Source organism: Channa argus, chromosome 23 (assembly GCF_033026475.1).
Source record: "Channa argus isolate prfri chromosome 23, Channa argus male v1.0, whole genome shotgun sequence".
Taxonomy (NCBI): domain Eukaryota; kingdom Metazoa; phylum Chordata; class Actinopteri; order Anabantiformes; family Channidae; genus Channa; species Channa argus.
In genome coordinates, this window is record NC_090219.1 from 2,094,534 (window position 1) to 2,111,322 (window position 16,789).

Sequence of the window (16,789 nt, forward strand, 5' to 3'; positions counted from 1 at the left end):
AGTTCACCACCTACAAGCAGTGAATGAGTGATTGTAAAGTTTATCTTTATGCAGATGACTCTCTTTATTACTGCACTTGTGAATCTGTCCAATAAGCCAAAGAGAAATTATACTTCTGTTGAATTATTTACTGCAACCAAAAACATAAACATAAGACCGGCTTCCTTTCTGTCCCCTTATTTAGAAATTCCCAAAAAGAGTAAAACAAAGAATTTTTTTTTTTTTCAACATAATCTTGCACGCACGTTGAGCTAGCAAAATTGTTGTTTGATCAGAAATAAATTTAAAGGGAATAATTAAGGGGAATGCTAACTTTTGAACAGAATTTTTATTATTAACTTTTTTATACACTTCTTGGTCATTATTCTGGTGATGAAAGTGTCATGATCCGACACTCCCGTTCATGTCCTGCCCTGGACTTTTAATGTGTACCTCCTTTTCTCCACTTCCTGTCCCCCAGTTCATGCCTCCAGCTTCACCAATCATCACCGCTCTCAATTGCTTTCACCTGTTCCTATGCCCTTTGTAAACCCACCACTCTCTTTGGTTCAATGTCTCTGTTCTTGGACTGTCATCCAGGCAAAGTGCCGTTTACTGGTTTAACTGACTCCAGATTCTTGTGGACTCTGTTTCATGTGTTTGGTTTGAGGTTTGTTTTTGGTTTAAACTGTGTGCTAGTCTTTTCGTGTGTTTGGGTTTTGTCGGGTGAGGATTAGACTTATTTTCTAGTGTATTTTGGTTTAGTTGAAGATTTCATGCATGTCTAGTTTTCCAGTTTGCAGTTATTTACTTGGGATCATTGTTTTAGTTCATTTGTATCTGCTTCCCGAGTTTTATGTTTAAGTTTCTATGTCTTTGTTTAATGCTTTATGGTTGTTAGTCCTTAGTCTCCCTTTTTGCCCTCTAGTTTGTGTCTCTTTTTGTCCCTTTTGTTAATCTCCTAGTGTTTCAGTTTGAGTCTAACCCTTGTTTTCTAGTCATCCCTCTGAGATTTACCAGTTTGTCCTCCTTCGTAGGAGTAAATTTAGGTTGGTTTTTTTTTATTTAGTTAGTTATTTAGTTACTTTATTTTTCCCTGTCCTGTGTTTGAATCTTAAACTCTGTCCTCTCACTGAACCTCTCTCGCCTTGTTGCTCTTTTGTCCACGTTAAAACTAAACCCTGAAAGAAAAAGAAAATTTGAAATAGAAGATTGTAGATTAACCCTGACCCTAAACTAATAGTAATGCACAATGAGCTAGTACAAATGTTCTTTCATCATCAGAAGTAACAAAATTGATCAAGGAATATATTTTTAAAATGAGAGAGTGAAATAATTAAATTTACATTGATAGAGTTAGCAGTCCCCTTAATAAAGTCATTAAGTTATACATTTCTGAATTAGGTACATTGTATTGGCCGAATGTAAATTAAGTTGCTAAAAATCTTTTTTACTCTCTTTGAAAATTCAAAATAAGGCTGTGCAAAATTTTGCACCCAACTGTATATAGAAAACAAAAACAATTTTGGGGACAGGTTTTTCTCAAGGAAAGCCAGTAGAATTTAAACTGAGCAAAATGTCATATACTGAAAAGCACTGTGTAAATTCTTGCTTTTTTTTTTTAAATCCAGGTCAGATTGTAAATGAGGGAAAAAATTACTTTTTAAGAGGAAGCAACAGCTTGTTTCCCTCTATGTGGCAGTGATTAGCAGTTGGGGTTCATGTTTTCTTTCTGTGTTCTCAAAGTGTGTTTTAGTTGGTAGTTGAATGGGTTTAATGGGCCACAGTTAAAGTTCAGCTGTTTTCTAGGCACCTGAGATTGGTGCCATGGTGCAGAAGGTGTTGCAGGCAAGTCTGTATGTGTCTATATTAACCTCCATGTGTGGTTGTGATGGAAAATCAAGTATGTACTGACAGTTTGCCAGACAAATGCAATGAAAACTGTTTGATAAAACTCAAAGATGCTGGAATAAATGGATTTGATTGAGCAATGTGTTTAATATCAGAGCTAAATTTAAACCACTTGAGGTTTAAATGCTGAGGGAGAGTACATTTCCTGAATACACTCTGAAAGTTAATGATCAAGAGGTGGGTTGTGTGGTGTTGTGTTTTTTTTGTTTTTTGTAGGCAGTGGAGCAATTATGTCAATATTAAAAGTCACTGAAGTTGCAAAATGAGCAATGTACATGTTGGTGTTTCTGGAGAACCACAAAAAGAGTCTTTGGCTCAGTCATTGCCTTGTGCAATTCTCAAGATTGATCTTTTAAAAATGCATTCATGTTGTCATAATTATGCCCCATAAATGTGACATATCTAATGATTAAGTTGTGGATCTATCGGACTACATCAGAAGTAATGCAAGTGTTCGATAATTCAAACATTTACAAACCCACACTGATTAAGTATAGCCCTAATTCTCTGTTATGTCTATGAATGGAAGCTGTAGCAGTCTGTCTTGTCTTGTTCATGTCAGAAAGTGATTTACATTGTACAGCCCATGTTTCACATGGGCCTGATGTTCCTTATCAACAAAGAGGGGATTCAGTCAAGTTTGAGAAATTGACTGCAGTGTTTAATTGGTCTGATCACTTATGTGCTGTCTATCTAAATGAGGAACAAAACAGTTTCTATGACGTTCCAAATGCCGCAACCCATATTTTCATTAGCTAAATCAGAATAAGATGGGTGGGAAAATTTAGGCTATTTTGTCAAAAGTGTTCTTCTGTGCATAGTTGGTAACAACTTGAGGTTGAATCAACTGATATTTTCAGTGTCTGCCTGTGCCTACAGGAAGGCTTTTAGTTCTGTTTTGCCTGCTCAAGCCTGAGCAGAAAACACACACGTTTTTTTTCCTTATCAGTGGCAACAACACATGGTGAAAGAGGTGCAAGCAGAGAGGAGAGGGTTAGGATCAGATGAGCTAGTGATTCTTTCCTGTGTGCATAAATTAAGATTTTAATATTGTCCTTGTTATAGAGTAGGTCACATATAATACACCCTGACAACAGTGAGCCTTAATGTAACCGGTGATAGGAAAAACAAAGCTCTAAAACAAAAAGCCACTGATGGAATTCCATCGTTTTTTTTTTTTTTTTTTAATTTCTAAAGAAAAGCAGCTGTAATTGTCTTGTGAATATTTACTGATAAAGATGCGTGATATTGATAGTGGAAAGTGGAGATTTGCTCAGGATTTTTGCTCTGGAAGTATTAAATCCACAACTAAATAACTTCTTAGTTGCTGAATTGGATAATGTATTTTTCCTCATTCCTTATGTATGTGGACTTGTGTTTGGTTTTTTTAAACCTGGATGAGATTTGTTTCATTAATTTAGTTTTTAAAGTCCAAGTGTTTTCCATCAGCTGAAATCTTGAGACATTGTATTTACAACCAGGATCAGCTCTGCTGCAGTACATTGATGATTTTATAATCTGCAGTCTGTCTGAGAAAGCCTGCATGTCAGAATAGGTGTAACCTACTCAAACATTTAGCAGAAAACTGACATAAAATCAGTCTGTTTACATTATAATTTGCCCTAAAGTAACTTATTTAGGTCATGTGATCACAGCTGAGGACATAACCAAACGCCACAGTACACCGGTTGAGTTAAACACACACTTTGAAAGACGTGGTGAATCTGCGGAGGAAAACCACAACAGACTCTATCCTAGAACTGGACAGGAACATGTACACAGGTGATGTTTGGAATCGAAGGTAGGAATCGAATAAGACATCTCCCCACTCTCCAGGGAGGAAGTGCAGTGCCCATAAAAGATAATTTGATGGAAAATTAGAAACCAAATAGCTGCAGGATTTGAGTCTCCTTTGTGCTATTAATAAAAATGTTGCTAACCACACCTCTGATGCTGCAGAGCAGAACAGGATGGCCCTAGACATGCTCCTTGCTGAGAAAGAAGGTGCTTGTGTGATGTTTGGGGACTCCTGTTGTACTTTCATTCCTAATAATACTGCACCTGATGGAAGTATCAGGGAGGAATTTGCACGAAACTCTGGTGTAAATACTGTTTGGATCGACTGGACTGACCAGATATTTGGTAAGGGGGAAACCTGCTATATTGTCTCGGCTTACTTCTACACTTGTGCTTGCAATTTTTTTACATTTTACAGGTGTTGTCTTATCCCATGTGTAAGCGGTCTAATTATGTGAGTCAGAGTGCTATGACTAATCAGATGGCACTCATTGATATAACATCTGCAAAGAATTTAGTTCTTCTACAACCTGATGTTGACAGTACACAGTCTACTGTCTCCTGTCTCAATGACTATCGTCACACTCACAACCATCGTGATTAAGTGCTTTGAGAGGCTCGTCATGAGGCACAACCTCCATGGACCCCATGCAGTTTGCGTTTGTCCAAATTGTACCACAGATGATGCCATCTCCACGACCCTCCATTTTGGCCCTCACCCACCTGGACTACAAGGACTCATGCGTACGAATGCTGTTCATTGACTTCAGCTCAGTATTCAACACAATCATCCCTCAGCACCTGATTGAGAAGTTGAGCATACTGGGCCTGAACACCTCCCTCTGCAACTGGATTCTGGACTTCCTGACTGGGAGACCTCAGTCAGTCTGGATCGGGAGCACCATCTCCAGCACCACCACACTGAGCACTGGGGCCCCTCAGGGGTTGTGTGCTCAGCCCTCTGCTGTTCACTCTGCTGACGCACAACTGTGTAGCAATGGACAGCTCGAACACCATAGTCAAGTTTGCCGATAACACAACCGTGGTGGGTCTAATCAGCAAGAACTACAAGTCAGCTTATGGATGCAATGGTTAACAGTGTGGAGTGTGTGTGTGGAGCAAACAACCTGTATCTGAACGTAGACAAAACCAAAGAGCGCAGAATGACGATTCGCCACTGATTATTGATGGATCCTCAGTGGAGATCGTCAAAAGCACCGAATTCCTTGGTGTTCATCTGGCAGACAACCTCACCTGGTCAGTCAACACCAGCTCCATCGCCAAGCAGTGTCTCTGCTTCCTGAGAAGGCTGAGGAAAGCCCATCTTCAGCCCCCCCCACCCCCCCACCCATCCTGACAATGCTCTACAGAGGGACCATTGAGAACATCCTGAGCAGCTACATCACTGCCTGGTTTGGGATCGCAAGACCCTACAGAGGCTGGTGAGGACAGCTGAGAAGATCATTGGAGTCTCTCTCCCCTCTATTATGCACATTTACACCACACGCTGCATCCGCAAAGCCAACAGTGTTGTGGATGACCCCACACACCCATCACACACTCTCTTCACACTCCTGCCATCAGGAAAGAGGTTCCGAAGCATTCGGGCCGCCACATCAAAACTGCAACAGTATTACTTTTATTTTTATTTTTTTTCCCTGCAAGCCATCAGGCTCCTCAATACTCAGAAATGAAATGGAATTCACACTTGACTTAACACACACTCATCACTCATTCTTCTCAATTCATTCCACCATCATTTATTTATTCTATACTTAACTGCACTACACTGTTTACATGCTGTTCTTTGCACCTTTAGCACACTTGACTGTACTGTAAAATCGAAGTATACAATAAGTTTACTGGTCAGCGCTGTCTTAGGTTTTGTGTTGTCTGTCTGTACTGTTTTTCATCTGCACTGTTTGCACTAGGTTGCACTCGATGCACTTTACATAGCTTGTGGTGTTTTGTAGCACTGTGGTTCTGGAGGAACGTTATTTCGTGTCCACTGTGTATAGTAGAAATGACAATAAAAGCCACTTGACTTGCTTGCAGAACTGTTCCAAGGTCCGTTATTGTCTAACAGTAGACTATCCCACACTGTAGTGACCCAGAGTCACTTTGGGTCACAGGTGCTTATCAAAGTGCTGAAAAGGGGGGAAAAGGTTTCCATAAAATGAGAAAAGGGCTGGAGGCATTAGCCTGAGGGTGGAGAATGTTCTGCCCAGCAACAGAAAGTTATAAAACTAATGTGTGATGTATGAAGTGTTGAACGGCATAGGATGGATAATTGAAACTCTGATGCACTTCTCTCGCAAGATAATAAAACCCTAAAAGACATCCTGGATGTTGAGGCTTCTTTACTGATTACACTTGAGGTTCCGATGACCAGATTTTTGCCAACCAGTCATTTTTGCCATGACAGTGGCACTCTTAAAATGTTCCAAAGTTCACAGGTCAGCTCAATTCACTACATATTTTCTTTTTATTTCAAAAGGTCAAAAATGTCAAATGTCCTGTTTTTACACACTGATTTATACTTTTAACTAGCTGGTACATGGTCTGTTAAAATATAAATACAGTTTTTCTATATGAACCTAAAAAGTCTTTTATACAAGATTATACTACTTACAACACATCTATCTAACATAAAAAACATCAAAGTAAGACTAGTTCTAAAGGGAGCAACATGGAGGGGACCATATATACTGTATTCAGAATTGAAATTAACCATATTGTAAATATGCGTGTGTGTTTCACCTCTCTGCTCCAGTGAAGTTGTCTCTCGTGGTAGTTCAGACAAAAAGACTCCCACATCGTCTAGAGCCTTGGTCACGACTGGCTCCTTAGCTCTTAAGTCCCTTCTAAAGCTCTGTAAAGACACACACGGACACTCAGTCTAATGTGTTGTACTGAACATTAGTGATTTTCTTGTATTCTTGTTTCAATAACATACCAACTTATGCTCTGTGACTACCACTGGCAATCAATAAAGGGTGAATACTAGTACAAATGCACCAGGAAGATATCCTCAAAGTTTGAATCATTGAAGCTCATTTTGCAGCTGCTTTCAGGCTTAAGGTACAGTACTGGTTACACACACGGTAGCCATTTCTCCACCTTTGTCCTCAATCATAATTCCCATTATGCTACTTGCATACATTTTTCTCTTGTAAGTTGTTAATTAACAAGCTTGGTCAATAGATCCCTTTATGGTTTCAAACATTATGAATTTTTGTGAGTTGAGCTTAGCTGGAGGCAAAATAATGCTGTCTAGCAAGTTTAGTTGGCTTATATTTTAACAGCAGCTGAGGATAATACAAATGTATTTAAATATATATTACTTGCAATCCTGCAGATCAAGTGTGTTATTTAAAAGTTCACATTGACAAACAGGATCAGATTTGCCCACACAAACACAGTAAATTTATGGGAAGGATTACCTTTTGTGGATTGGGCAGACATGTACAAATATAGTACCTAAAGAAATCAAGCGTGTATATTATACTGAACTGAAAGGGCATGTACATTTTTGACACCTACAACTGTGTTGCTGGGGGACAGAATCTAAACAGTAGCTAACTTAAAGTTGTATTCCATACCAGCTGCCACTGTCAGTCAAAACAGTGGTTAAACTTGATAAAATAAAAGGACTGGACTGAGGCAATCATCAAAAATGCTTGCATTTGTTTTGCAAACTTCATATTATTCATCCATTATCTGTAACCTCTTATGATGTCTATGCTCACAGGGGGGCTGGAGCCTATCCCATCTGTCTTACCCTAGGGTGAGAGGTGGAGTACACCTTGGATAGGTCTATCTCAGGGCCAACACATGGACAAACAACCATTAAAACTCACTCTCACACCTTCGGGCAATTAAGTCACCAATTAACCTAACATGTATGTCTTTAGTCTGTGGGAGGAAACCAGAGTACCCGAAGGAAACCCACGGAGGAATGGGGAAAACCAAACTTCACGCAGAAATGCCACAAATGGCCTGGGACACGACAATATGGAAGGCTTTCCCTGAAACGGACGTCTAGATGGGAACGTATGTTGCTCCAAAACCTATATGTACTTTTCAGCATTAATGGTGCCTTTCTAAATGTTTAAGCTGCCCATGCCATAGCACATAGCATGCCAAATGCCCCCCATACAATCAGAGATACTGTCCTCTGATAACAAGCTGGATGGTCCTTCTCATCTTTAGTCTACACAGCAGAGCATCCATGGTTTTCAAAAAGAATTTCACATTTTGATTCATCTGACCATAGAAACGTTTTCAATTTTGCCTCAGACCATCTTAAATGAGCTTTGGCCCAGAGAACACTTTGGTGTTTCTGCATCGTGTTCACATATGGCTTCGTCTTTGCATGATACAGCTTTAAATTCCATTTGTGGATTGCACTGCAAACCGTGTTCACAGACAATGAGTTCTGGAAGTGTTTCTGTGTCCATGCAGTGATGGCCAGTAGAGAATCATGCCTGTTTTTAATGCGGTGTCGTCTGAGGGCCAGAAGATCACAGTTTTGACTTTTGGCCTTATCCCATGCAGATAGAGATTCCTCCTTATTCTCTGAATCTTTATTATATACTGTAGATGGTGGGATCTTCAAAGTCTTTGCAATTTGACATTAAGGAAAACTTTCTCTGAAATTGTTACACAATTTTTTTCCCACAGTTTGTCACAGATTCCTGTCACCTCTCTGAAATGCTTCTTTTTGCCAGTTCACCTAATTGGATGTCAAATGCTCATCTATTTGTTTTGATTTGTGGCAATTACTTTTCCAGCCTTTTGTTGTCCCTCTTCCAACTTTTTTGAGACGTGTTGCTGCCATCGAATTCAAAATGAGCTAAAATTCCATGAAATTGTGAAATTTCTCAGTTTCAACATCTTATATGTTGTTTATGTTCGATTGTGACTAAAATAGGGGTTAATGAGATTTGCAAATCATTGCATTCTGTTTTTATATACATTTTCGCATCTTCCCAACTTTTTGGGAATTGAAGTTATATTATTATGATTAATGATAAGCATGGATCCCTCTTTGGAAAACTCAATTTGGCTCCCAGGGTAAGGGTCAGACCATTTACCCTTTACCATTTTAAAGTGCCATACCAAACCATTCCACATTTTCATCTTAAAACTACCAGTTGGTGCTAATGTTGTAGTTGATCAGTTTAATTTGCATTTATCCAGAGCCTTTGACTTGCATTATGTTAATCAGTGAGTTATAAAACACATGGCTCAAACATAAATGGCTGCATTTGTACTGAAACCACAAAGTTTGTGGAACCTATTGTTAAAGGTTTACAAAAATGTGTTCCCCTCTATTGTGACTCTCACCTCCACTTAAAAGAAAAGAGAAAAAAATCCTGGACCTATTAGGGCTTTTGATCCTTGTGACCCCAATATAGACCAACAAATTCCAGGTCATGTGGAATCGGGACTGTGTTTTCAACATATAAGTCTGAAATAACTGGGAAAGGCAAAAAGCTGATACCACAGATACATTTTGAAACAAAATTTATGTACAACTCAGCATCACTATCTCTGAGAAAACAGTTGGGTCCAGTGAGGCTGTGCGAGCCATGGGTGACCAGAGCTTGACCTCCTGTGCCCCTATTGGATTCCACTCTACAGTTCAAAGCTGCCTTAAGAAGTAAGATGAAAGAATGTGTGAATCTGTGACACAATTTGACCAGGGATGAACGTGTAGTTCTCTCCTGGATGAACATGTCCTTTTTTGGTAAAATGCCTTCGCCTTTAATAACATGCTCAACTAAAGACAGCTTTGAGAGACAGCTGAAATGTTTCTATTTTTGAGTTTGCTTGTTGGCCATTACAAGGTTCTGCACTCTGACAACATGGTGCCCTGAGACTCTGCTGCAGCCTGACTTCATGCCAACCTGACTATCTCCGTTCAACACAAGTAAAAACATACCTTTAACAACTGAGTAATTAAATCAAAATTGGTGTTCACCAAATTTACAGATTGTCACCAATTTGATAATTTCCTCTGAGTTTACAGTCTATCTGCTTATACGTTTTCATATCATCGTACACAAACTCACAGTATTTTTTCATTATTCTTACTGTTTCTTCAGTTTGGTTGAGGTTTTTATGGGTAATACTTAGTGCTGTTATTTTTTAGTTTATCTAGAATTTGTTGTGATAGCAATAAACATAAACAAATAATCTTCTAACCCTTTGTTACATAGCTCATATAGCCCAAAAGAGCTTTAATCCTGCTTAAGAAATTCTTCTTGGCAGGCTATAACGATTATTGTTATGTTTATTGTGCCGACTGAATAAAACTAACTTGTGTGGATTAAAGGTCCTATATTATGTTTCATTTTTAAAGCAGGGCCATTACTAGTTTTCCTGTTTTCTTAGGATTTTCTCCTTCACTATAAAAAACAAAAAACACCTTCCCTTTTTGTGATGACACCAATGACAGGTGAACCACTGTTACCCACAATGCAGGCATAGATCTTACTACAGAAACAGACGGGCCTGAGATGCTTTATTTGGCCCCACCTTTGTTGGCTAAGATGGAGTGCTGCAGTGTGTGTTTCTTGCCTGCTTGTTTGTTAATGAAATCTGATAAACATGAACATGAGAGTCTAGTGAATTTCTTTAATTAACATGAGTGTTTGTGTGGTGTTAAGATTCATTTCTAAAATACATTTAAATAGTGATGTTTTTTAATTGAGAATAAAACGATTAGTTTTGTTCCGTTATCATCTATGAATTAAAAACAAGCCCGGTAGAAATTGGGGAGGGTTGCGTCAGGAAGGGCATCCGGCGTAAAAACTGTGCCAAATCAACATGCGGACAATGATTTGCATGTGGCGACCCTGAACTCACGGGATAAGTCGAAAGGACAAAAAAATATATATATTTGGAGAAAAACTTCTTTTCATTTCACAATATTCAATTTGTCGCACTGAACACTACATGTATTCCAAAAAACAACGTCATAAGTAGCTTCTAAAAAAAAAAAAAACTATCAGCAAAATAATTATTTTAAACCTTCAGTGTACAGTACAGTACAGTGTGTGTGTGGGCGTGCACATGTGCATGTGTGCATTTCTCCTCCTACTTGGTGTGTGTCCAGCTGATATTGCACGGCAGGGACATCACCCCCTACAGGAGGCTCCTGCTCTAGTTGTTGACTTTTTATTCTCAACCAGTTCAGGAGCTCCTGCAATGACATGTGGAGTCTCTTCCATGGGGCCATTTCTGAGTCCAGGTAGGCCCTTAAAGCATAAGAGAAACCAAAAACATTTAGTTTTTTCTGTGGTGTAAAAACTTTAACAAATTCAATGCGTTTTTTCCAGTAGCAGGTCCTGAATCCTTCTCTAACCTCATGCTGAGGGTTTTGTTGCGCAGGTCATTCCAGCGCTGGCTCATATTTTCCAGACGTCTCTGAAGCAGAGTGCCATCCTTTGAGTCCCCCAGTGAAGCCAAAATCCTTTGGCCATTCTCATCAAGAGAGTGGTACAGCTCTGTGTGGCTTTCAATCTCTGCCTGGAGGTCCTGGTAACACACATACACAAAGAGTGAGAGTCAGCGGAAAAAAAAAAAAACAGAAAAACAAAGCAAGAGCAGTAAGTTGTGAGCCCACCACTCTATTTTCTTAGTAAAAGCCATGTTTCAGGAATTCACTTTTTTTCACGTCTCAGTTGGAGTGCTCAGTAATGGGGATCAGGATCTGAGAGAGTGATTTACTCTCTAAAAGCAAGCAGGATTGAGTCATAATGCAGGACTTAATGCACTGTGGATGGAACCCTTTGTAGCACTGAAATGTCAAAATATGTTATTCAGCCTGGAATCGGGTTGAACACTTGGACAATAAGTGAAACACTTAATGTTGCTGGTATAAAGATAGGAGGGAACCTAGTACTTATCAAACAAATCTTCCCAAGATGAGAAGTGAATAAAGCTTGACGTCTGCGAGAATTTTGCAACGAGCATAGTAAAAGATGTTACCTCAATTACTGCTGCATCTTGCAAGCAGAATAAACACCATTGTCTTTAATGTTACCTGAGTCTTACTGCCTCTCCACCATGTCACTTACTTTAAGTAAAATGACAACTCTTCAATAGTTATATTGGTGACTGTAAAATATGCAAGTTTTAGGTATCAAGTTAATGGCAAAATGAGAATTAGCCCTTAAGCTATAACTTGGTAGCAAATCACCATAAAGATAAATACAGTAAATATGAAGCTAATCCTAAAGTTATACTAATTAATCAGAAACAATTGGAATACTCTGATTTATGAGAAGGGCAAGACTCATTCAATAATCTTTGCAAAGTAATATCTCTGTAGAGGCTCCAGTTTGTTTGATAAGTCACAGAAACCAAGTTGTTTCGGATTTTATCAGTGTTAACAAAGGTGGCAGATCCATATATGTATATGTATAATATTCCATAATATTTATTAGCAGAAATGATGTGACGTGAGATGTGAAGTGAGATGAGATGTGTTTACACTTAGGACTGACAGTAACAAAAATCAATCATTTTCTATAACTGTATATTGTGGCATAAATTTTTTCTCATTTATAAACTTAAATTTGAGCAAAGCCAGAATAATTATCCTTAATACAACCTGTAAAATGTGACTCTTATTGAAGATAAATTAGACAATATAAAATTTTAATGATATGTCACGGGAAAACTTGGTAATTGAACCCAAGATCAGGACACAGACAAGAATATCTTTTCTGGTTGTTTGTGTTCGTTGATATTTTTTGTTACGTTTGTACGAAAAGCTACCTTTAGTTATTTATAATGCACTGGTAATCAGATAACATTTAGATTTTTAGTTAACATGGTTAGCACTTCAGTATATAATGTGAAACACATTTGATAAAGTGTGAGGAGATAAAGTCTGAGAACTTCTAAATATTTCAAGAAGCATTATACAAAATGTTAAAAAAAAGTAATACTTAACAGTTGTATTATTACTTTAAACATCAGGTACAGTACTTCTCAAGGCTCAAGAATTAGCTTCACTAAGTAAAATTATTTTGTCCTTTTCCAGTGGAATTCATAAATTACAAAAGAACACAGCTTCATTCTCTTTCCTAACCTGAACATGGTAGACCTTCCTGCGCAGCATAATCCAAACTTTACTTGGGTATCCAAAAGCTAGATGGCAAGAAGAGGAAGCATTATTATCTGCTTCTTCTTCGAGTGTAACTATATAAGAATGCCCTCTGTTGGAATGTGTCTGACAATGAAAGAGATTTGGAGATGAACAGAAAGGGAGGGATGGTCATAGAGAGATGAACGGAGAGATAGTTATGCCTAAAAATGAGACAGAGTTGGCCAGTGTGAGTCAGAATTAGTTAGAAAGACAGAGGGTAGGAAAAAGGAGGAGGAGGGGAAGAAGGCAAAGAGAACTTGAAAGGGTTCATAAAATGATGAGTGCGCTCATTTTCCAATTAAACGTTATCTGTTTGAAGTGTTGTAGCCTGAGAGTGTGTGAGCTCTCTCTGGATAGTATGCTGCATCGCCACCAGCCATTACAATTTGACACAGAAGACTATCTCAGCACTACATACACTGCTGGTGTACTAAGAGAGCTACCGTATGTGTGTGTTTGAATTTTATGACCAAATATGCTGTATATGTGTCTTGCCTTTATATTTCTTGAACATTGTGTGTGTCTGATGCATCTGTGCATCCATCGTTCCAGTAGAGTGTGTGGGTGCAGGGTGAAGGCTGAGGGTCAAAATATGTTCTCTTGCAGAACAGAGCCTTCCCTTCAACGCCCACATGCAGAGGGGGAACTTTGCATTTGTGTGGACCAATGAAATCCCTCTTTGCTGCATGTCAGCATTCCTGCCATACCAGCCTGGGTGGAGAGTCAAGGCAGACAGTCTTAAACTCTGGGTCAAAAGCTGGAAATTTACTAAATGGCTGGTAGAATCCATATGTCTAAATGTTAGGTCAATTTTTCTAGATCACCACTGAGCATTTTTGCACTTAACAATTACTTCCCAATCAGTCAATGTGGGAGGGACTGCAATGGCTTTTTCTGTTGGTGAAGTTAGATTTTATGTGGATGACACTGATTCTTTGTCTGAGTGATAATGAAATCTTCCAAACTTAGTTTGCAACCTTTTAGCTGTGAGGCAGCAGTGCTAACCACTCTATCAATGTGCTGTGAATTTAGTTATTTTACATTTTTCAAGATTTTTTAAAACATATTTTTTGTTGCTGTACCTTCGGATTACCCTCAGCATACCCTTAGAATTAATTTTTAATAATTAATAGTTTCAATAATTTTAATAATTTCTTTCTGTTTACTTATCTCATTGTTTTTTAAAGAAATAATAGTAAAACAATCACACAAAATATTCATTCAAAATAATGATTAATTGTTGAAATAAGCCAACATAAGAAAAAATATGTATTGTATTGTGTATGTAACATTTATCACATATGCAAATTATTCATTTCTAATTCATCAATCTACAGCAAATGTTAATCAAATCCTATGGAAAAACTGACTGCATTTACTTATTTCAGTGTATATTCAGTATGTGCTGATTATGCAAACCTTAGGAAACAGGGCTGTTTGATCTACTATTGCTGCATGCTGTTTGTGAAGGTAGAAACATTTTGACAAACATTAGGAAGTAAAATAAAAATCCCTGTTCTAATGGCATCATTAAACAACCTGGTTATTAGGTTACATCTTAAAGTCTGTACAGCCTGGTGAACAGGACTATTTAACAAAACAAGAAGCTGTGTTTATGTGTCCTACCTTCCACTGTGCCAGCAGGTTCCTGGCTGCCTCAGGCTGCTCATGTAGCCTTTCTTTGTTGGTGGCATCTATTAAAACGTTGCAGGTTGTCTCGGCCTCTGTTAACCAGTTGAGGAATTTTTCCAGGTCGAGGTAGAACTGTTGCAGCAGCTTCAGGGCAGACTCCAATGCAGCTTCCCTGTCTGACACACTGAGGAGACACATATCCAATTCACCAAGATAACTAAATGCTGCATAGACTTGGCAGTGCTATATTAATGACCTCACTTTTTCATGTTAAGCATGTGTGATTTTTTTTTTCAGAAAAGGCAGCTTAAACGTTGGAAGACAAAACAATTCTAAAGCAGATGTGTAAAAGTAGGCTAAAAATAAAGGCAATGAGGTCATAAACTAACTTTTGGAATTCTAAATTTCATTTAATTTCATTTTGGTTTAATGACTAACAAATGGCTGTATAGCAGGTTGAACTTGTTTGAATATGTTTGAAGAGATATGGTGAAATTTTGACTTTAAAAAAGAAAAATGATACAATCAATATGAAGACAATATGCTATTACATTTATGTAAGAAAACAGAAAATTTTTGACACGTTAATGTTATAATTGTTATCATATGAAACAAAAAAATCGCCTTGTGAACTATTTATGATTAGTATTTGCTTCTTAAGCTATATCTTTTTGCTTGTCATCATTGCCTATCATGCAATCCATAAAAGCTTAAAAATGTGTGCTTAAGTTTAAAATAAGTTATTTCTAGGAGTTCTTTAAAATGAGTGACCCATTAAGAAGCATTAAAGTGCAGACTGGATTACTGTGTCTTTAGAATCGGATTTTACCACAAGAGCTTTGATGGCTCAGATAAAATGCAATGAGATACTATTTCTTCCTTTTGTCCAGATAAAAAAACTTACTAAAGGTGTTTATGAGGGAGGGAGGACCTAGAAATATACAACATAGCATCATCTGCATAGCAGTGAGTAGACGTTTCATGGACATCTTCATACAGTAAAAAAATAATTTGCACTTGTTCACAACAGTCAAACTGAGCCCATTAGTCTTCACACATCAAATCAAACACACCTTAAGGCTGAATGATGTTGAAATGTTTCTATTTACACTAAGCATGCATGGGTCTATACCGTTTGTTGATGTGTGTCCAGGTGGTCATCATGCTGTCATTGACCTTAGTGACCTTGTGTGTGTCATCATTCGCATACAGTGTCAGCAGTTTGTCAGCCTGTGCGTTAGTTTGATCCACCTGGCCCTGCCACTGCTGTAGTTCTTTTACAAAAAGCTGGAGAGGGTGGGAGCAAAAAAGAAGGAAAATGTCAAACTGAAACAACTGAACAAGCCCAGTGATTCAAACTCTCCTTCTAAATGTCTTTTGAATCATCCCCAGCACAAGGAAAATCCTTTTTTGAGCATTCAATGTTGAAAAATATTGTGTGCGTCTAAACTGAGAGGAATTACAAACCTAATTCAGACACAAATGTTCTGGAGTTCTACTGTATTTGCAAGTGCCAACATATTCATGCAGCCAGTGACTAGCCCACCTTCAGTTCAGCATTTTGTTTCTTCAGTGCATCCACCGTGTAAGTGATCTCCTGCCATGACTCAAGCCTTTCACTGGCCTGCTTGATAAGATGATCCACCCTCTTCTTGGCATCAAGCCAGTCGGCAGAGTCCTGCAGCATATTGTTAAGCTGCTTCATCCTATCTGAGAGTTTGGTCTGGGAGTCCTCCCAGTGAGCCTGAAGCCTGTCAACTACAAAAAAATAACATAAGGAACATGTAGACCAAAAATTACAATTGAGATGTGCTGTCTGGTGATTGTTTTATTTGCATTATCACATTGAAAAGACATACCTCTGAGGAATGAAAGAAAACTCAATTTTAAAAATACCATACTTAAAAACTTTAACAAATAAATAAAAAAAGATATATTAAAATTCTTTAGGCACGTAGTGGATATGGGTTAAAGGAAAGTCTCTGGGAATTAATTGTGTTAATGTAATGTTCCTTAAATTCATGGAAACAAAACTGTGTGTGCCCTTGTGTGTTTGTTATGTGTGTGATAGATAGATAGATAGATAGATAGATAGATAATTTATTCATTCCAATGGGAAATTCACATGTGTATCTGTGTATGTGAGAAAGAGAGAGAAAGAGGGTGACATACTGCGTTCAGTGATAGCACTGCGCGTCTCCTGGTTGCTGGTTTTGTTCTTCAGGTTCTGGGCTGCTGTGACTTGTCTCTCCAAAATTGGGCGCCGCTGTCCGAGCTCTTGCAGGGACTCCTAAAATAACAACAGTA

General features: G+C 38.2%; 1 protein-coding gene across 26 annotated transcripts in view; it reads right to left on the bottom strand.

Moving 5' to 3' along the window:
• Nucleotides 1-16,789, bottom strand: part of dmd (dystrophin) — a 330,473-nt gene that overhangs the window by 66,616 nt on the left and 247,068 nt on the right. For 23 of the 26 annotated variants that reach the window (XR_010912201.1, XR_010912203.1, XR_010912202.1 and 20 more), the window contains 7 exons: nucleotides 16,655-16,772; nucleotides 16,029-16,240; nucleotides 15,615-15,769; nucleotides 14,477-14,666; nucleotides 11,060-11,232; nucleotides 10,796-10,952; nucleotides 6,448-6,559 (listed from right to left, as the gene is read on the bottom strand). Coding sequence is in view for 23 of the 26 variants with exons in the window: in XM_067493119.1 (XP_067349220.1) it covers nucleotides 6,448-6,559; nucleotides 10,796-10,952; nucleotides 11,060-11,232; nucleotides 14,477-14,666; nucleotides 15,615-15,769; nucleotides 16,029-16,240; nucleotides 16,655-16,772 (1,117 nt within the window). In the remaining 3 variants the exon portion in view is untranslated. Of the gene's footprint in view, nucleotides 1-6,447; nucleotides 6,560-10,795; nucleotides 10,953-11,059; nucleotides 11,233-12,793; nucleotides 12,915-14,476; nucleotides 14,667-15,614; nucleotides 15,770-16,028; nucleotides 16,241-16,654; nucleotides 16,773-16,789 lie in introns of those variants that run through there. The other 3 variants (XM_067493129.1, XM_067493126.1, XM_067493125.1) reach the window with 2 other exon arrangements.